The sequence below is a fragment of the Rhinoderma darwinii genome, chromosome 4, assembly GCF_050947455.1.
Source record: "Rhinoderma darwinii isolate aRhiDar2 chromosome 4, aRhiDar2.hap1, whole genome shotgun sequence".
Taxonomy (NCBI): Eukaryota; Metazoa; Chordata; class Amphibia; order Anura; family Rhinodermatidae; genus Rhinoderma; species Rhinoderma darwinii.
In genome coordinates, this window is record NC_134690.1 from 370,262,760 (window position 1) to 370,284,258 (window position 21,499).

The 21,499-nt window shown below is 42.7% G+C and overlaps 1 protein-coding gene across 1 annotated transcript in view; it reads right to left on the reverse strand.

The window, feature by feature from the left end:
- Positions 1 to 11,579: 11,579 nt before the first annotated feature.
- Positions 11,580 to 21,499, reverse strand: part of PLEK (pleckstrin) — a 40,688-nt gene continuing 30,768 nt past the window's right edge. Inside the window, exons 5-9 of the mRNA XM_075864540.1 lie at positions 20,062 to 20,246; positions 18,198 to 18,302; positions 15,310 to 15,393; positions 13,337 to 13,400; positions 11,580 to 12,110 (exon numbers count right to left, since the gene is read on the reverse strand). Coding sequence (XP_075720655.1) covers positions 11,971 to 12,110; positions 13,337 to 13,400; positions 15,310 to 15,393; positions 18,198 to 18,302; positions 20,062 to 20,246 — 578 coding nt within the window. The 3' untranslated portion in view covers positions 11,580 to 11,970. The remainder of the gene's footprint in view (positions 12,111 to 13,336; positions 13,401 to 15,309; positions 15,394 to 18,197; positions 18,303 to 20,061; positions 20,247 to 21,499) is intronic.

The following is a 21,499-nucleotide window of genomic DNA, read 5'->3' on the forward strand; positions in this document are numbered from 1 at the left end:
TGTCCCAGGGTACCAGGTCCCTCACCCATCTCCGTCCCTGTGCCTACTTCTCCAGGAAGTTTTCGCCCACTGAGAGTAACTATGATATTGCCAACCGCGAACTCTTAGCCATTAAATGGGCATTTGAAGAGTGGCGCCACTTCCTGGAGGGGGCTAGGCACCAGGTAACTGTCCTTACCGACCACAGGAATCTGGTTTTCCTAGAATCTGCCCGGAGGCTAAACCCGAGACAAGCTCGATGGGCGTTATTTTTTACCAGATTCAACTTTTTGGTTACCTATAGGGCTGGGTCTAAAAATATTAAGGCTGATGCACTGTCGCGTAGCTTCATGGCCAGCCCTCCTTCGGAGGAAGATCCTGCTTGTATTTTGCCTCCAGGTATAATCATTTCCTCTATTGATTCTGATTTAGTCTCTAAAAATTGCGGCTGATCAAGGTTCAGCTCCCGGGAACCTTCCTGAGAACAAGCTGTTTGTTCCCCTGCAATTCTGGCTAAGGGTACTTAGGGAAAATCATGACTCCGCACTATCTGGTCATCCAGGCATCCTGGGTACCAAGCACCTCATTGCCAGAAACTATTGGTGGCCTGGGTTGCCTAAAGACGTTAAGGCCTACGTCGCCGCTTGTGAAGTTTGTGCTAGGTCCAAGACTCCCAGGTCCCGACCAGCGGGCTTACTACGTTCTTTGCCCATTCCCCAGAGACCTTGGACCCATATCTCCATGGATTTTATCACCGATTTGCCTCCATCTCAAGGCAAGTCGGTGGTGTGGGTTGTAGTAGACCGCTTCAGTAAGATGTGCCACTTTGTGCCCCTCAAGAAACTACCCAATGCTAAGACGTTAGCTACCTTGTTTGTCAAACACATCCTGCGTCTCCATGGGGTCCCTGTCAATATTGTTTCTGACAGAGCGGTACAATTTTTGTTTTATTGTTTTTGAGAGCCTTCTGTAAAAAGTTGGAGATTGATCTGTCCTTCTCCTCTGCCTTCCATCCTAAAACTAATGGCCAAACTGAGAGGACTAATCAGTTTCTAGAACAATATTTAAGGTGTTTTATCTCTGACTGTCAATATGATTGGGTCTCATTCATTCCCCTCGCCGAATTTTCCCTTAATAGCCGGGTCAGTAACTCGTCAGGGGTCTCCCCCTTTTTCTGTAATTTTGGGTTTAATCCACGGTTCTCCTCCGTTTCACCTGGTAGTTCCAACAATCCCGAGGTAGAGGTCGTTCATCGGGAACTGTGCACAGTCTGGGCCCAGGTTCAGAAGAACCTAGAGGCGTCCCAGAGCATACAAAAAACTCAGGCAGATAGAAGACGTTCTGCTAACCCCTTGTTTATGGTCGGGGATCTGGTGTGGCTATCGTCTAAGAACTTGCGCCTTAAAGTCCCGTCCAAGAAGTTTGCTCCCCGGTTTATAGGGCCGTACAAGGTCATTGAAGTCCCCAATCCTGTCTCCTTCCGACTGGAGTTGTCCCCATCTTTTCGAGTACACAACGTGTTTCATGCCTCCCTCCTTAAACGCTGCTCCCCGTCCTTGGCTCCCTCGAGGAAACCTCCTGTTCCCGTTCTCACCCCTGAGGGGGTAGAATTCGAGGTGGCCAAGATTGTGGACAGCAAGATGGTCCAAGGCTCCCTCCAGTACCTGGTCCATTGGAGAGGATACGGGCCTGAGGAGAGGACTTGGGTACCCGCCTGGGATGTTCACGCTGGGGTATTGGTCAGGAGGTTCCACCTTCGTTTCCCCAATAAACCAGGTCCACCTAGAAAGGGTCCGGTGGCCCCTCATAAAAGGGGGGGTACTGTAAAGGATCTGCCAGGCACAGCTTCTGTGTCAACGCCCATAGGTAATCAGTCTGCACCAGGGGCGTAACTAGGAAAGACTGGGCCCCATAGCAAACTTTTGACTGGGGCCCCCCCTCCCCCGGGTGTCACACAACCCCCCCCTTGTAGATAGTGCCTTTTTTACAAACCCCCCCTTTTGATAACGCCATACAGCCCCCCTGTAGATAACGCCATACAGCCCCCTTTGTAGATATCTACAGAGGGGGCTGTATGGCGCTATCTACAGAGGTGGCTGTATGGCGCTATCTACAGAGGGGGCTGTATGGCGTTATCTACGGGGGGGACTGTATGGCGTTCCCTACAGGGGGGGACTGTATGACGTTCCCTACAGGGGGGGACTGTATGGCGTTCCCTACAGGGGGGGACTGTATGGCGTTCCCTACAGGGGGGGACTGTATGGCGTTCCCTACAGGGGGGGCTGTATGGCACTATCTGTATGGCGCTATTTACAGGGGGGACTGTATGGCGCTATCTACAGGGGGGGCTGTATGGCACTATCTACAGAGGGGGGCTGTATGGCTCTATCTACAGGGGGACTGTATAGCGCTATCTACGGGGGGACTGTATGGCGCTATCTACAGAGGGGGCTGTATGGTGTTATCTAGAGGGGGGACTGTATGGCGTTATCTACGGGGGAGACTGTATGGCGTTACCTACAGGGAGTCTGTATGGCGTTACCTACAGGGGGGGTCTATAGGGAACGCCATACTGCCCCCCCCTGTAGGGAACGCCATACAGCCCCCCCCCTGTAGGGAACGCCATACAGCCCCCCCTGTAGGGAACGCCATACAGCCCCCCCCCCCCTGTAGGGAACGCCATACAGCCCCCCTGTAGGGAACGCCATACAGCCCCCCCCTGTAGGGAACGCCATACAGCCACCACCCCCTGTAAGGAACGCCATACAGCCCCCACCCCCTGTAGGGAACGCCATACAGCGTCCCCCCTCCCAAAAAAATGCGACCTACAGTGTGTCCTAATAAAAGACATGTATCCCCTATCCACAGGATAGGGGATACATTTGTGATCGCTGGCAGCGATAGGGAGAACAGGGGACTGAAAGTCCCCCTGAAGTTCTCCATGACTAACCTCTGACTCCGGCGTCTGCGCAGCTCACTAAAAATGAAAGGAGCGCTGGTCACGCATGCGCACAAGCGGGACCGGCGCTCCATTAATTTCTCCGGAGCTGCCGATACAGACCCCGGAAGTCCGAGGTTTGTGATGGAGAACTTCAGGGGACTTTCGGTCCCCCGTTCTCCCTATCGCTGCCAGCGATCACACATGTATCCCCTATCCTGTGGATAGGGGATACATGTCTTTTGTTTAATGGCAGAGCGGGGAGATACCTCCCTGCTCTGCCGTAGTGATCAGTGGCGTCCCGCTGTAGCAGCCATAGCGGCTGCTAGCGGAGCTTCCGGCCATGGTGGGGGCCCATGCCGGCGGGCGACACGGGCCCCCTCATGCTGTGGGCCCCGTAGCAGCCGCTACTGCTGCTACGGCGGTAGTTACGCCACTGGTCTGCACCTGCTTCTATGTCTGTGAGACTGACTCCATCTTCCACCACTCAGGATGGCAGGCTTAGGAGTGGGAGAGCCTATCACAGCCTGGCCAGACGGAGCTAGCTCCGCCCTCTGTCTATTTATACCTGCCTTTCCTGTTCCTCCTTGCTTGTGATTCTTCTCGTTTGGTTTCCTGGCCCTGCTGCAGCTTCTTGATCTATTTGTCCCTGCTTCATACTGACCCTGACTTACTGACTACTCTCCTGCTCTGCGTTTGGTACCTCATACACTCCTGGTTTGACTCGGCTTGTTCACTACTCTCCTGCTCTGCGTTTGGTACCTCGTACACTCCTGGTTTGACTCGGCTTGTTCACTACTCTCCTGCTCTGCGTTTGGTACCTCGTACACTCCTGGTTTGACTCGGCTCGTTCACCACTCTTGTTGCTCACGGTGTTGCCGTGGGCAACTGCCCCATTTCCCTTAGCTTCTGTGTACCCTTGTCTGTTTGTCCGTCGTGCACTTATTGAGCGTAGGAATTGTCGCCCAGTTGTACCCCGTCGCCTAGGGCGGGTCGTTGCAAGTAGGCAGGGACTGAGTGGCGGGTAGATTAGGGCTCACTTGTCTGTTTCCCTACCCCCATCATTACACTCATCTTTTTAATGGTCACATAAGAAAAAATGGCAAGGCGGCATAGACCATAAATGTGTTTACTGATTCCATGTGCATTTGGCAATGCAACAATGATTGCCTATACTGAGGACTGCCTATGGGTTTTACTGTTGTAGCAAATTCTCAGCTGTGAGAAGAATTGGGTCTGCATGTTTTTCAACCTCTGGATGTAAACAATGGGATTCATTAATTTATTTAACCCTTACAGGAAACCGTGCAAAACAACTACAGTAAATGCATTATCAAGCAGAAATGGAAGGCTGGAACGTTCAGTAATATTGATTCTTATGAAAAACTGTCACCAAAAACCATGTGCCGAATGAGTGTGGAATCCTGGGAAGAAATACTCGATGCTGAACTCGCAAGAGAAATACCAAGATGTACTTAAGGATTAATTGACATTTAGGCTTCTAATTTACCATTTTTAATAGTGAGAATCTTAACAATCTATTTATTTATGAATTTATCTATAGGATTATATTAATTCTTAGATGCTTAATTTAAAATAAAATGTAACTTATTTTTCTCATGGAAGTGGTGTTTGTCGGTTACTTTCATTTTGCATTACATGCCACCCATTGAAATCCATAAGTATCTGTGTAATGAACAGCTGCCAGTGGTCCTCCAGAGTGAATGACTCTTTACAGTGACTCTTTGCTAAGTCTTATAGGGGGTAATCTGGACAAAGATAATGAAACATGATTCATCACTCCAGAGAACACGTTTCCACTGCTTGAGTCCAGAAATGGCACGCACCACTCCAGTCGATGCTTGGAATTGCGCGCTGTGATCTTAGACTTGTGTGCAAATGCTCTACCATCGAAACCCATTTCATGAAGCTCCCGAACCACAGTTCTTGTGCTGATGTCACTTCTAGATGTAGTTTGAAACTCTGCAGTGAATAATGCAAGAGAATAGGCGATTTTTACACATAAGGGCCTGTTCACATCAGCGTTGTCTTTCCGTTCCGGGGTTCCATCTGAGGTTTCCGTCGGGGTGAACCCCGCAACAGAAAGTCAAACTGAAACCACAGCTTCCGTTTCCGTCACCATTGATATCAATGGTGACGGAAACATTGCTAATGGTTTCCGTTCGTCACCATTCTGGCAGGTTTCTGTTTTAATGACGGAATCAATAGCATAGTCGACTTCGCTATTGATTCTGTCGGAAAAACGGAAACCTGCCGGAATGGTAAAGAACGGAAACCATTAGCAATGTTTCCGTCACCATTGATATCAATGGTGACGGAAACGGAAGCTGTGGTTTCAGTTTGACTTTCTGTTGCGGGGTTCACCCCGACGGAAACCTCCGATGGAACCCCGGAACGGAAAGACAACGCTGATGTGAACAGGCCCAAAGGCACTTTATCACTCGGCGGCTCCGCTCTTTGAGTTTGTGTGGTCTACGGTTTCATGGCTGAGCTGTTGTTATTCCTAGATGCTTCCACTTCACAATAATAACACTTATGGTTGACCAGGGCAGATCTAAAAGATCAGAAATTTCACTGACTTGTGGCAACAGTGGCTTTCTTTTCAGCACGAACCCATACTACTACCAATGTTCGTCTATAGAGATTGAATGGCTATGTGCTTGATTTTATGCTCCTGTTTGCAATGGGTGTGGCTAAAGAACCTGAACTCAATAATTAGGAGGTGTGTCCACAAACTTTTGGCCATATAGTCATGCATGTGTGTCAAGCTAACTGCCTGAAGAAGGAGCCTCTGTGCTCTGAAAGCTCGCATATAGAACTTTTATGGTTAGCCAATAAAGGTATCATACCTTCTATACTTTTGTCTTTTTTAACACAAAGGCATTTAACATTGAAAGCTATAGGATAAAAACTCAAGATACACATTAAACGGCATATTACATTTGAAAATAACACAATGCTGCCACCTTGTGGTAAACAGTGGTCTAGTGCATATTATTGTAACTGAACTATCAGTAAAATATAACAGGGCTCAGTTATAAAATGCAGACATCTATTTACATATCTACTCAGGGCCACCAATAAGGGGCGAGTTACCCATTGGACATCAAACAATTTACCCCATCATCCCCCCCAGACCACCGGGAATGCAACCATGGCATGAAAGGCACCCTTGATCACTAGAACTATTAGGTAGTTTTAGAGATATTGTCAGTATATCCTGATGGTATGCAAACCCAGAAATTTCGTTGCATACCGAAATGCAGAATTGTAGGGGCAAATTTGGTTTGTCAGGGGGACCAGAAATTATTTTGCCGGTCATCATGTAGTAATGTGGGAGTGACCATCATCCTTAAAGGGTCACCTGTTGACACAGTGCCCATGTAGATAGTGCCCACGTAGATAGTGCCCCTATATAGTGCCACACTGTCCATGTAGATAGTGCCGCACCCCCCCCCCTCCTGTAGATAGCACCATTGGGACTCACTCTAGGAGCGGAATCCCCAGCAAGAGCATAGGCCAGGGATTCTGCTCTTAGAGGGAAGCCCTGATGTCACTGTCCATATATGGACAGTGACATCATTGGCTACTCCTTGAGCAGAATCCCCATTGCCAACTCTGGCCGGGGATTCCGCTCCAGGAGGAGCCCCTGACGTCAATCTCCATATATGGACAGTGACCTCAGGGGTTTCCTCTAGGAACGGAATCCCCGGCCAGATCATCGGCAACGGGGATTCCGCTCAAGGAGTAGCCAGTGACGTCACTGTCCATATATGTCCACGAGCGGAGGAGCTCCCTCTGCTCCTCCGCTCTGAACTAATTTTGAAGCAGGGAGCTGATGGTTCCCTGTACTGTATCTGCGTCCTGAGGATGCAGATAAAGTTGACAGCGGGACATACCCACTGCTGCCCCGGACAGTGGGACACCGCTCGGAATCCGGGACTGTCCCGCTGATTCCGGGTGGTGGGAGGTATGTGTAGCCTATGGAACATGAACATTAATAAATATATATCTGTTGTAGCAGTGCAGCTACTGGACGGTGCAGAAACTCAGGTTTTAAGCAACCAGGGAGCATGTACAGCAGAGAGGGTTTTCTCTGCTGGTGCTTGGGTTGTCTGATGAGCCTAGTTAGGCTCCACCTGAGACGGCTCTTTATATCAGGTGTGTGCAGTCCACACAGGGCTCTCAGTCTGGGGAAGACTGGCATGCTAGCCTGTGAGTCACCACCGTGTGAGGTAAAACTGAAGGTTTTGAGGTGCTGGGCACGAGGCTCAGTGTCACATAGTGAGGGACACTGAATGTGTAAGTTAGAGGCTGGACGGCCTAGGATTTATTTTGTATGTTTATTGTTGTACCACTGACTGCTGTTGTGAAGACAATAAAGCTAGCTGCAGCTGGTTTAAACCTTTTTGGAGTGAACTTTCTATGTGTGCCAACCATCTTACCCGGGAGATGGCGATCCCATGAGCTAAGTGGTCCCCAAGTTGTCACACTGTATATACACAGTATATATATTTATATATACTTTTATTTTTCATTGACATATCTGTAAAAAATATCTGTGTAAATGTCACATTCTTATGTCAGAACCTGGTGATTATGTACAGATAAGTAGCACGACATAGACGCTGCTCATCTCTTCCTGCAGAAGCAGTCTGTTGTAGTTACTTTTGAATGAAAATCATTTACTCACGATACCAGCATTATACGTGAACCATCACCTGGGATTCTCTTTATTCCAATTTTGAATACATTCCATAAGTATTCACGAATACTGAGAATGCTGAGCTTTACCTCTAACCTTCATACCCTGCCGCAGAGTGTGAAGGTTAGAGGGAAAAGCTCACACTTTTTAGAGGAAAAAGAATATGCTGGTTACTAGGATTTGCATATGAGGTAATGTGAGATTTCATTGCAAGTGAATATAGTGAAAATAATTACAATAGCCATATACCAGTTTTAACCGTTTAGTGATCAGCCTATTTTGAACCTTAAATAACCAAGCGATTTTTTTTTTTCCCATCGCCGCACTAAGAGCCATAACTTTTTTATGTTTCCGTCAAAATATCTGTATGAGGGCAATTGTTTTTTTGCAGGACGAGTTGTATTTTTTTTATTGGCATCATTTTGGGGTACATATAACTTATTGATTAACTTTTATGAACTTTTTGGGGGGAATGGAAAAAAAACAGCAATTTCGTGATTATTTTTGCCGCTGTGGTCATACCAATTATTTATTCTTTTATTTTTTCCCGTTTTTTTTCATAAAAAAACATTTTGTAAGGGAAAAAAATGGGTTTTTCATTTTGTATACTTGGAACTTCACTATGCGATCGTTTGATCTCTTTTATAATACACTGCAATACTGCAGTGAAAAACTGAAAGGCATCTTATTAGACCCTGCGAGAAAGCAGCAACACCAAGACAAAGTAGGACAGGGGTCAGGGGGCCCCATTCTAGAGATAGGTCCAGGTCTCAAAGGTGGGTCTGGCAACTATCAAACATTTATGCATATCCTGTATATTTACTATTAATGTCTGAGATGAGAATACCTCCTTAACAAATGCCATGTTTCAGCCTCTTAACTGATCTTTTTCTTGCTGCTTCTATCACTATTTATCACACCGAGGCCGTTGCATAGCAACAGTCTGAAACAGACTTTGGTGACACGCTTTTTCTACTTGAGACTATGGGTATAATCCTGTGTCACTCATAAAGGCACCAGAACCTCCTGTATGATAAAATTACATAAACTGTTCCACATCGGGGGACAAGAACAGTTACTGCTGATGAACAGATGGTTCCAGTCACATATTGTGTCACTGTCCAAAATTGTATATAATGTCCGTTATATTTGTAGGGTTGAGGACAGTGGCGTAACTACCGCTATAGCAGCCGGCACGGGCCCCCCCATGGCCGGAGGCTCCGCTAGCAGCCGCTATGGCTGCTACAGCGCGACGCCACTGAAGGGGTTGTTCCTACAAAAGACATGCATCCCCTATCCACAGGATAGGGGATACATGTGTGATCGCTGGCAGCGATAAGGAGAACGGGGGACCAAAAGTCCCCCAAAGTTCTCCATGACAAACCTCGGACTTCCGGGGTCTGCCTGCAGCTCCATAGAAATTAATTGTGCGCATGCGTGACCAGCGCACCTTTCATTTTTATTGAACTACGCAGACTCCGGAAGTCCGAGGTTAGTTATGGAGAACTTGGGGGGACTTTCGGTCCCCCGTTCTCCTTATCGCTGCCAGCGATCACACATATATCCCCTATCCATAGGATAGGGGATACATCTCTTTTGTAGGACAAACTATGGGCCGTTTTTTGTTTGCTTTTTTTGCGGGGGGGCTGTATGGCGTTATCTACAGGGGGGCTGTATGCCGTTATCTACAAGAGGGGCTGTATGGCGTTATCTACAGGGGGTTGTATGGCGTTATCTACGGGGGGGGGGGGGTTCTGTATCGTGTTACCTACAGGGGGGTCTGTATGGCATTATCTACAGGGGGGTCTGTATGGCGTTATCTACAGGGGGGGTTCTGTATGGTATCTACAGTGGGGTCTGTATGGCGTTATCTACAGGGGGGTTTGTATGGCGTTATCTACAGGGGGGTTCTGTATGGCGTTATCTACAGGGGGGTTTGTATGGCGTTATCTACAGGGGGGTTCATATGGCGTTATCTACAGGGGGGTTTGTATGGCGTTATCTACAGGGGGGTCTGTATGGCGTTATCTACAGGGGAGTCTGTATGGTGTTATCTACAGGGGGGTCTGTATGGCGTTATCTACAGGGGGTCTGTATGGCGTTATCTACAGGGGGCTTATTGCATTATCTACAGGGGGGATTGGGCTGTAAGATGTTATCTACAGGGGGCTATGTATGGTGCTTTCTATAGGGGGCACTGTGTGGTGGAATCTATAGGGAGGCACTATCTACAAGGGGGGGGTTGTTTGATACCCAGCAGAGGGGGGGGGGCCAATCAAAAGTTTGCTATGCGGCCCAGTCTTTCCTAGTTACGCCCCTGGTTGAGGATATCAGCTCCAGCTTTCTTAAGCATCATGCATACGACTGTAGTTTTGTGGCCATATACTATCCGCCATTATGGAACCGCAATTGCGGATAGTATAAAACACATGCTAACCTATGGGCCAATGCACACGACCGTGGTTTCTACGGTGTGTGCATTGCCCGGAGTCCGGATCGCAAAAATAAAAATGACATGTTATTATGCGTCCGCAATTGCGGTCCGGGCTCATTGAAATGAATGCACATCTTGTGTGTGCAGGGTCCGTGATTGTGGACAGACCGCGGATGAGACTCCACTGCCTGTCTGTGCCGTAATCACGGACCGTGCACACAGTTACGGCCGTGTGCAAGAGGACTTACACTTCTTTATAATGTGTTCAATACATAATTTGATAGCTTTTGCATGATATATTGGTTTATTGTGGTGGATGTTTATAGGAATATACTCAGTGAGGGGGAGCCTGCAGATTTCTTTAACTGTTCAGCGTAATTAAATTAAACAACATGGAATTGTTTTTTTTCCATGGCGGAAGGTGCTAAAAAAAATGTTACAAAGCCTCTATTTTCTGTAACGTCTCCAAAAATTATCTTTCAGTGGGTATACAGCTTATCAAGGAGCCCACACCATATGGACAGGAAGCATGCTGTTAGCTGATTCAATTCAAGGGAAATAAAATAATAATTTTATCTGTGATTCAGTGACAGATGTCAGTATTTCAGACATAGAGGAAATAAAAATGGCTTCAGTAAAATTACTGTATAGATATTGCATACTGGACAATGCGATTCACTTAAAGAGGATCTGTCACTAGTTTATTAATTCCCTATCTCCTAACTAATCTAATAAACGCGTTGCTGCTGATAACTACAAGAGTATTTTTTTCAAAAACTTTTATTATTTGCAAAGTTGTGAGCATTTTTCTAAATATGCTAATTTGGCTATACTTACCAAATAGGAGGTTACTCTTTTCACTCTGGGCGGTGTAATGTTTTCTGTATTCAGCTTCAGCGTATACAGCTTCTATTCCCGACTGCGTTTTCAACTGGTGATATCTTTGGTTGTTTCACAGCTAGAACTGCAATGCCTGGTGCCATATGAAAGATCAGAACCACTGTTCTATGTGGTCCAGAGCCGGAGATATGGCTGTTTTAAGTGATTCCCTCCAGCCTCAGTCTCTCACACTGTGTGAAGCAGCTTCATCAGATAGGACAGCGTCAGAGGCTGTGAGGTAGCGCCACCTCAGGAGAATCGCTGGTGTTGACACCCACTTGTCTAGTATAGCCTCATTTTCATATTTAGAAAAAAGCTCACAACTTCTAAAATAATAAACTTTTTGGGACACAGTTTTCTCTAGCATTATCAGTGTGACAGCGCCTATTAGACTAGATATTAGATTGGGCATGACTAAACTAGTGACAGAGACTCTTTAAATGAGAACACATCTAAATGTAAGGTTTATCTAAATACTAAGGTATAAGGTCCTCGGAAGGTACTGATTCTCCTTGCGGATATCCAGTCAGTAGGGAGTCTTTAGGGAAATGCTCCAATACTGGTATTGCACGATACTAGAGTTGTAGACTTTTTTTTTATGGGTTTCATAAACAAACCTCTCATCTATACGTGTACAATGTTTTCATAAGGAAATCTTGGTCTAAGTGCAGCCCAATAATGTAGTACTATGTTAGCTTGGGTAAACTTTATTTGATATATTCTGTATGTCTAAATATAAGTATATATAAGTTGCTATTTTCCAAGCCATCACATGAACAGCATTGGCAGAGAATTTATTATGGTGTTTTTCTACAACAGAGGTTCAAAATAGACCAAAATCATGTATTAGACGGCTCGTACTTAAGTTTTTTTTTTTTGGTTATTTTTTTAAAATACTTGAAATAAATGTTTTATTAATTTATTATCCCTCATTAATGACATTGAAAACCTTTCTCAACAAATGTGATGATATACAGTTATTCTAGTAGATGAAATAAGAATGTGGTTTCCCTCTTATTTTCCGATTTTGGCGACAGCCTGAATGGCTTTAATCCACTCTTTCCGCTCCTCCGCTGATGCAGCCTGCAGGAAGTAATGTACTTCAGATGCTGTGATGATTTCAAAAAGATTTCCCTCTACGTCTTGTTTCTTCGCTGGAAAAAGCAATTGTGTTATCCAAATTAGCAGATAATAGGACACATCATATCATTTAAATCAGCAAAGGTCATATTTCTTATTGGGAAGGAAATCTACTATGTATGGTATAACTTTACTGATAAATGGACTCTGATTAAATAATTGTAACAATTAGGGTACGGTCCAACGTAGCGGCATCTGCAAACAACGGCCCCCTGCGGTGGGCTAGGCTTTCAATTAAATTCTTATTGGCTGCACAGTTTTGAAGGTAAACCGCAATTTCATCTGCAAAACCCCACAGCCTTTAAGATTCATTGTTAATGGCTGCGTGGGACATGCTCTATCTTTCCTTGGACCACTGTCGGGACTCGGCCGGCGTATACGGTCGCGTGCATGAGGCGTTAAAGTGTATTCACGCGTTTCAGTCAAAACCAAAAAAGATAATTGATCTCCAAAGTCCTATTGTATATTCACACACAGCAGATTTGTTGCAGAAATTTCAGTGACTGTCCCTTTCTTTTGAATGGGGCTTGCAAAAATCCAATCACATGCTGCAGAAACAACTACATTCAGATGTATGAAACTCATTTTCAGTGGCAGAACTTTCTGCAACAAATCTGCTGCTGGTGAATATACCTCTACTCTGTCAAGGCTCTTTATATCTGTGCCAGATCACAGCTGGGTGACTGGCACATTGAACGCTGTGTGCAGTGTTTTCTTCAACATGGAGAATGACATATTGATTGATGCGGAACAAATACTTTGCTACAACTGGGTTTTACCTGTCATAGTCCCCCGCCACTTTGCAATCGAATTGATAAATATGCCCCATTGTATCTGATTATTTATAAGTTTTGGGCATAACTGTTGTCAATTGCTAGTACTTTCCTGGTTGTAATGTGCTACAAAGTGCACAATGTTTTGTGAAATTCCAACAAACAGTAAAATAAAAAATAAGGACATAATATCAGTACATTGTTCAAATGCACAAATTCATTTAAAGTTCCCTGACCCAAACAGCTAACAGTTAAAATGGTCAGCAGAAAAAGTTAGAGGCATGTCAGAAGATGCCATAACGACATGGTGCTCAGCCACGGAGATCTTTGGATCTCCAAATCTGTTTTTAGAATCTGTGGTTAGAACCTCCTATCCACTGAAATGGGACTGTAAAGTGCATACGCATTTCATATATCATAGCTTTATTCCATTAACTGATATCACACATTCCTCATATGCCACTTACCTTCTTCAACAGCCGTCACAACACAGCCTCGCAAATGTATAGATCCCAGAGGGTCTTCATCTCCCTGTCGAAAAAAATGACATTGGTCATTGGAAAATGTATGTTACACAAATATGCTTTTAAAGATTGTGCTAAGAATTTTATGTTCAATGCAACCATGTACACTAGAGATGTATATATAAAATGGTGCCACTTGTATGCCAGGGCAGATGTATCATCGAGGCAGTTTCTATGGGGTCCATGAGACAGGCATACACAGCTCAGCCTAGTCCCTTTCCTACACCTATATTGTTCTGCACAAAGCTTCACATCTCCACAATCACAGCAATACTAACAAATAAGTGATGGGGTAATAGCCAGAGGTTGTAGGATGTGTTGGCATGAAGCATCACCAGCAAGGGGAGGGGGTGGGGGGTTGAAGCATTGTTGCTTTGTAATATGGTGCCCCCTCTGCTCTTTGTAGCCCCGAGTTTGTGTGACCAATATTGTCTCTGATCATGTGGCTTAGTCCATACATAGATTTAACCAGCCGTATAATAACAAACTATGGATTAATGAGTAACTCAGTGTTGGGTGGATTTCCTTTAGAATGTCAATTCATCAATATGATACATAATTCAGGCTCAGAATCCTCAAGAGAAAAAGAGTGAGGTGCAGGATAGTCCCAAACTGTGCCCCACACCCCAAATTTTGGTATACATTTTCACTAAGCTAGTATAGGCAGTTATACATATAAAGAGATATGGAGTTATTATCAGAACACTGCTTCCTCTCTCATTGCATGTGTTTTATTTAACCGCAGAAGACAGATGCTATATTTTCATCTAGTGGATTTTATTAAAGGGAACCTAGCATGAAGTATGACATGTGGGCAGCATGGTATAGAGCAGGAGAAGCTGAAAAGATTGATATATAGTTTTGAGAAAAAAGATTCCGGATAATCTGTAATTTATTCATTTTAGTCCCTGCTCGCTTTGGGTTCAAGAGTCCAGTGGGCGGTCTCACCCATTGATTGACAGCTTTACCTGTATGAGTGTGCATACAGGTTGGTGTTTTTGTTTAATTTTAGCAGCTCAATATTAGATCAGATTTGATCATATACTATGTAATTCGGCATACAATACCTCTCAGCTGTCCTATTTTTTTGTGGGCAGAGCTCATGCAAATGTTCCCCAAAATGGGTGTTTCTGTGAAGTTTTGTAGAAATTAGGGTCAGTTTACATCTCGTTGTGTGCACATGCTTGTAGTATGCGCCGACATATACATTTAAAAAGCTACAAATACGTATGCATTTGCAACATAAGCTTACGTTTTTTGTGGTATACGTTGTATATGTTTTTATACGTTTGTGTCCATTCTTACTCGTTAAAAAATTATAATTGTTTTGTTCTTGATCCAAATCAATAAAGATTTGTAAAGTCAAAATCTAAAGGCAGAAGTAGGGATTGGCTTCAGTGTTTTCTGGTGCCAGTACTGAGGGGCTTGGCAGGGGGAGGCACTGTTTTATCACATAATCGGTGTCATTTCCCTTATATAGTTTCCAAAACGTATGTTTGCCGTAGGCAAATGTAGAGTTTAAAATCATCCATATGTCGCCATTGACTTCAATACAAATAAAAATGTGTACGTGTGGCATACGTTTTGGAAAAGTACTGAAAAGCGTAGTAGCCTATGATTTTCAGGACTTTGGAAAAAAAAGGATAGGACGTAAACACACAAAACGTATGCACAAACTACACTATTAGGGCACACGTCATGTCCATAGAAAGCAACGTACAGTACACACTTAGGCACACATTTCGACACTGTATTTTAATTTCAAACCGTGCAAGTCAGACGTACAGTAATAACGATGCGAACTGAGCCTTGTCAGGTAAATTGGGATTCAGATGTTTTGTTTTATGATTTTGAAGATTAACCTTATTACTGAATATGAAATAAAAATAAAGACTAAAGCCCAAACATTTTCTTACTGAGGCTGGATCATAGTAGTGCAGGTAGGCAGGGTCTTCTCTGAGGACAAATTTCCTTACTTTCCAGTTTTTCCTTCTGTGCCCCTGTGAGTGCAGAACGTTTAAGAAATATACAGTTAAAATGTTCAGTAGCGGATATTGATTGTACTGGCATCACATAATTTTTGGAAATGGCATAACCAAAACCATATGTACTGTTCCATAAAGTAGCATAAGCATAAAGTAACATAAAGTAGATCTTTGGATTAACCCCACTAAACAAATATGACTCATGTTCTATTTAGCATAAATAACTGATTTCAGAAAGCAATAGCGGCACTCATTTGCCAAAAAACAAAAAGTTAAAGGAATTAACCTTCATTGAACCAACAGGCATCAATGCAGGACAAGTAAACAAAGATGGAGCATCGGCGCTGGAGCGGTGGAAGATTTAACAGTCGAGTATTGGCTATATTTTTTATTTTAGCACATTTTCTATGGTCAGACTAATTTTTTAATCTCCTGGAAAACGTCTTTAAGTACAGGTGTGAAGGTGGAAACAAATACCATCAGCTGTAATTCAAAATCCAGCAACAAGTGTTCAATTCCTTTCCAGCTTCACCTCCAGAGCAAGAGATATTCTTTTTAGGCAGTATATGCTCTAACTAAAAGATAAGGGTCCTGAATAGGGGACTCCCCTCTATTCTCTTAGAAGTCTCTGGTAAGTGATCTGCTGAGTGCCCCAAAGGTGGTGAGCACTTATTCCTGTAAAGAGCAAAGGAGCACACATATTATTTTTGCACAGGGTTCTGCGCTATTTTTGTCCGTCTCTGTTGGGTCCTGTAGTTTACATTTGTCAGGGTATGTTTGGGATCATTATTAAAAGAAATGTCACTGTTTAATAATAGATTTAGCACTGTTAGCGTCTTTCTATAAAAAGAACACGGCAGAAAAATCTTTCAAAATGTCACAGAAAGAGGAAGTGAATCTGTGTGTGACAGTGGAGGGTCCGCACCTCCCACTCAGGAAAATCTGTATGTTTATCAATATCTGTGAAACCATAATTAGTCATTATTGTATTAGCAAAACCACATTCTGAATTTTAGAAAACTGCTAGCAGAAAGTAAACACAATGATGTCCAGAGAAAAGCATTACCATTGCTCAATGTGTAAAAATGTACACAGAAATTAATTGCTTACGCTGTGTATTATCATCTCCAGTCTAGCTTTTCCTTCTACCGTAATCCACCAATTTAATTTGATTATTTATGTTGTATGTATAAGAACAGCATGTTCAAAATTTGTGTGGATTACGCATGGAAAAGTCATGGGTAAACCCCATTGAATTACAAAGGGGCTGATCCATGTGGGGATCCACTGGTACATCCTCGGCAGATATCCGAGATATGCCACGGAATATAAGAAAACTACTAGAAGAAAGAATACTCAATGATGTCTATAAAAATGCAAGAACAATCCTCAATGTGTAAAATGTACACAAAATTATTTGCTTATTCTACATATTATTTCCTCCAGTCTAGATTATTTTTCTGCTGTAATCTACCAATATTATTAGATTATTTTTTTATGTATTAGATTAGTTATACAATAGCAGTAATTAGAATATAGGAATAACTTAAAATCCTGGGTCCCAATGCATACTCCGTAACTGGACCCCCACCTCCCATGTGTCATTTGTAATAGTGGTGTCTCCTTTAGGACTCCTCAGGTGCCAGTCCAGATGCGACTGCTACCTTTGAACACCCTATAACTCCTAAGTGCATGTTTAGATGTGAAGCTTTATAGAATCCATATGTGATTAAGATGACTCCTACACCTTTCATAAATAGGCTAATGCCTCATCAGTAAAGATGAATGGTAAGACATATCTCCATCCACAAAGCTACCAAGTCCCTCTATGCACAGAGAGATCTTATAGATCATTGGAGCATCAGTCAGGAGAGCCATAGTTCCTTTAGTTATGAAAGAAGCTAAGAATTGTTTGACTATGTTAGTGTATTATATTTAGCGCATCTGATGGCTGAAGTGTACATCCCCCTCCCCAATACACCATTGAACACAGAAGCAGCAGCAATATGAACGCTCCATATGACAAGAATTTCTCAATAATCATACATGGTTTTTTTTTTCAACATGTTGGGAAATCATAGTATTATTATACAGTCATTCCTCAGGTTGAGAAATTGGAGGTGTTTCACTAATCAAACATGTCAGTGAGACACTTTAAGACATAATTGTCAATGCTTTGGGACTGTCTGGAAGCATTCCAAAAAACGTGAGACTCCCCGAACTCCAAGCAGAGTAGGCAAGTCTTTTGCAAAGTTCATGATTATTCGTTGCTGCCAAACATATCTTTCTTTCTGGCGCTGATTCATGCTAAAAGAAATCAGTGGAGAGAAGGAGGGTGACCTATGAGCGGACGATTTTAAGTATTTTTTTTACATACAACATATGACCAAAAGTATGCGGACTCTCGGACAGGTCAGATTAAAACCATCACCAATAATGGAGTTGGTTGCTCCTTTACTGCTATAACAGTCTCTACTCTTCTGGGAAGTATTTCCACATTATTTTAGATTATTGAGAGGATTTGTATCCATAAAGCCATAAAATAATTCTTGAGGTAGGTCACTTATGTTGGAAGCTGGAGCCTGGCTCGCCATTTACATTCAAATTCAGCCCAAAGGTCTTTGAAGGGGTTGAGGTCAGGACCAGTCACCAAATTCTTGAAACCATTGTTGACATGAGCACTGTCAGACTGAAATAGCAAAGGGCCTACCTAAATAATTACTGATAAACTAGAGACTAGGCTGGTGTTACCCAAAGGCTGTAATGACGGATATATTTTCTGCTTTTCCATATTATATGTACAGCAAAAATATACTGACCTGTTTCAATAAACATCCTTGCTTCACAATAATTCCTCGAAATTGCTCTTTGACAATTGCATCATCATCACTTGAGTTTTCTTCACAGAAAAATCCACTATCGGGCTGCATAGAGAAAACCACAGAACATACTAAGAATATCTATTGAGTCAGGTTTCAATTTTTATACTTTGAAAGATGATCATGTCATAGTGAATAATGTTATTCTTATTCCCACATGTTACTCAGCATCACATTACTGATGAATTGCCGATCTTAAGTGCTAGATACTGTATAGTGTTAGTAACATGCCAGTAAGAGCAATGCCAGTAAGTCACTAGTACATTGAAAGCTGCCAAGACTGATGGCAATGGCCATATGTCTACACCTAGGTATGAAATTAGATTTCCGTAATAAGCTTATAATTTTTATATATCATACTGTTCAGATATAGTTGAATGAGATATACAGCATTCATTGCTGAAATTAATGCTGTCTTTTAATGCATTTTCAGAGATGGTAAACAACACAATATTGGCATATACTTCATATATATATATATATATATATATATATATATATATATATATATATATGTATATGTGTATATGTATATATATATACATATATATATATATATATCTATATGTGCAAGTTACCCGCCACAAGATCACGGTAACTGATTTGAACTGTTGTACTAATATAAATATAGAATGCCAGTCTCTCAATTATATTAACATATACAATATAGTATTAGAGATTTTGAGTCCTGCCCGCATAGTAACTGTTTTTGAAATGATAATGTAGTATTTTCAAGGTGTCTAAAGAATGATACGACTAATGGGTTTGCCATAAGAAAACAATCCCTATCCATTTGGGTTGTCTGCTTGTTACGCACACCTTCCAACTTTTGCATCCCCATTCGTGGGACACTTTTAAGCCCTGCCCTCGATCTGCCGGGGAAAACCTAGAAAACAACTCATGAATGCCCACTTTAATGCAAATTTCATATGCCCGGTCTACGTTGCAGCTCGATTGCGGGATAATACCGCAAAAAAACAGGATAGTTAGGAGGTATGTTGTTAGCCCCTCTATCAGCTAGAGCGGAGAGCCACCAAGAGAGAGCAGGTCCTGGCCCAGTCATGGTCTAATAACAAAGGTCCCATTCTTATATATCCCTAAAAGTTATTCTACCTACAATCATATAGGGCAACACAATCCAATAAATGCAATTTTCTTTTTTAATGTATAAAATATACAAAGCACATAATGGTATATCAATATTACTTCACAATTACATGTTTGTTTCAAACAAAAAGGACAAACCAAGACTCTTACACCGACAGTTAAAACCACAAAAGTGTTACTGCTGCATGCTATAAAAAGTGTGACTGGCAGTCAATTACAATAACACACATGTGGTGGTTCACAGTCCCATGAGAAAAAAGCAAAAGTGCATAATACTGCACTGCTGAGATACGAGAATGATAAGTAAAATAACTATCTCGAACGGGCAAGTGTCAGAATGGAAAAACCCAAATAGGCCCAAAAATACTTAAGTACACGTGAAGTAAATGCACAAGAGAAAATGAAGGGTTTAAATAAGCTCATATTTAACATTATAATCCATGAGGCAGGAACCATCACAATGCCAGAGCAGCAGGAACAAAACAAAAATGTATTATATGCTCCTCTATTCATTTGAATTTGTGCCATGTAATACTACATTTACCCTGCATTGGCAAGCCCTTCACTAGCCAGACCTGCAGTGATCGGACGATCGTCGAGGTGACTTCATTTGTTGAAACAACCTCTTGAAATGTTTTAGGCACAGGAAGTCACATCACTGTTATATATTAAGAAAATCTGACTTGTAATTACTTACAAAGTAATATAAGGCATCAGTACTATCAAGAAACGTTGTTTCTGCCAAGCCTTCAGCAGCATTTTTTGACACATCTCCTGCAGGCTGAAGGTGACCTTCATTGAGTAATGCAGAGGCCAAGACAAGTCCCTCTTGGCGGTTTCTGACTGATTTACTTGCTTCTAGCCAATCGATTACACAAGTACCTGTAATGAGGTGGTAGATATAAACACAGTAAAACCAATTTCACTGTTTTGTGTCAATAAAAAGGTCTAGAAATGCTGCATGTTTGGAATAAAAAAAAAAGACACATTCCAAGTTATATATAATGTGGATCAAACAAATTTATGTCTGAACAAACAATATTTAAATGTCTAATAAAGTTTCAGCAAACAATGGTGATGCTTTGTATAATGGAAAGTTAGATAATTTTCTAACATATTCTCTGTATCAATTTCTCATGGTTTCCAAGATCTCTGCTTGTTGTCATTCAATAGGAACCTTCATTGTTCACTTCCAATGAATAAAAACATGTCCTGGTCATGTGATCAGCAAATTGATTCAATATTGGGCATGGAACCAATTGAGGGGCAGAGACAGGTATTTGAAATAGTAGCACCCATAGCATGTAGACTAGGGCTACATGGTAATGTGTGTGAGGATAGAGTGCACCAGAATGGCGTCGGCATGGATTTATGATGTTTGGGGCTGCAAGATGGTATAGAACAGATTGTTTTGGTGTGGCATGACTCTCAGGCTTGAGGGGGTCAAGGCCTGTTCGCTGTGGTGGGGAAAGTCCTTGCAGTTGGCTGAAAAAGTGGTCTGGGGATTGCATCGCGGGTATGTATCCCCCAAAATTTAAGAATGGAACGTACACTGTCTGGCTTGATGGTGCGGGGTTCCTTAGGGTACTATCCCTTAGGAGTCAGTGGCGATGACCTTGTGGCATCTGCTGGGACTATTGGTGCCTCTGAGCCGGGTTTACGGCTGTGGGTAAAATGGTGGGGGCAAATGGCCGGCAAAAGCTTGTTGTAGCTCCATGGACTTCTCCTGGTCTATGTGTTAATGTTGTTTGTCAGTGGTGTCTGACGTGTTGGTGTGTTGTTGTGTACGTTGGTGTCTATAATGATTGCTGCATTTAAGATCCGTTAAAATATAATACATAATGTCAATGTTATTTATTCATGGTTATTTATTCATATTTCTGTTTTCATAGTTCCAGTCAAGAAAACGTTCATAAATTGACCTTTGGGGCCTTTTTTTTTTATTTTTAATAAAAATGTCTATCACTTTGATTGGTGCAACTGTCAAAATACTTTTTATTAAAAATAATTTTTACTTTTTGAGATACAGCTGCTTTGTATCCTGTATCCAGAGCTGCTGTATCGGGCGCTAAGACCCGAATCCGTCAGGTCAGCGGGACTGAAGGGTTTAGTATCAGCGGGTCCTGTGTCTCTGA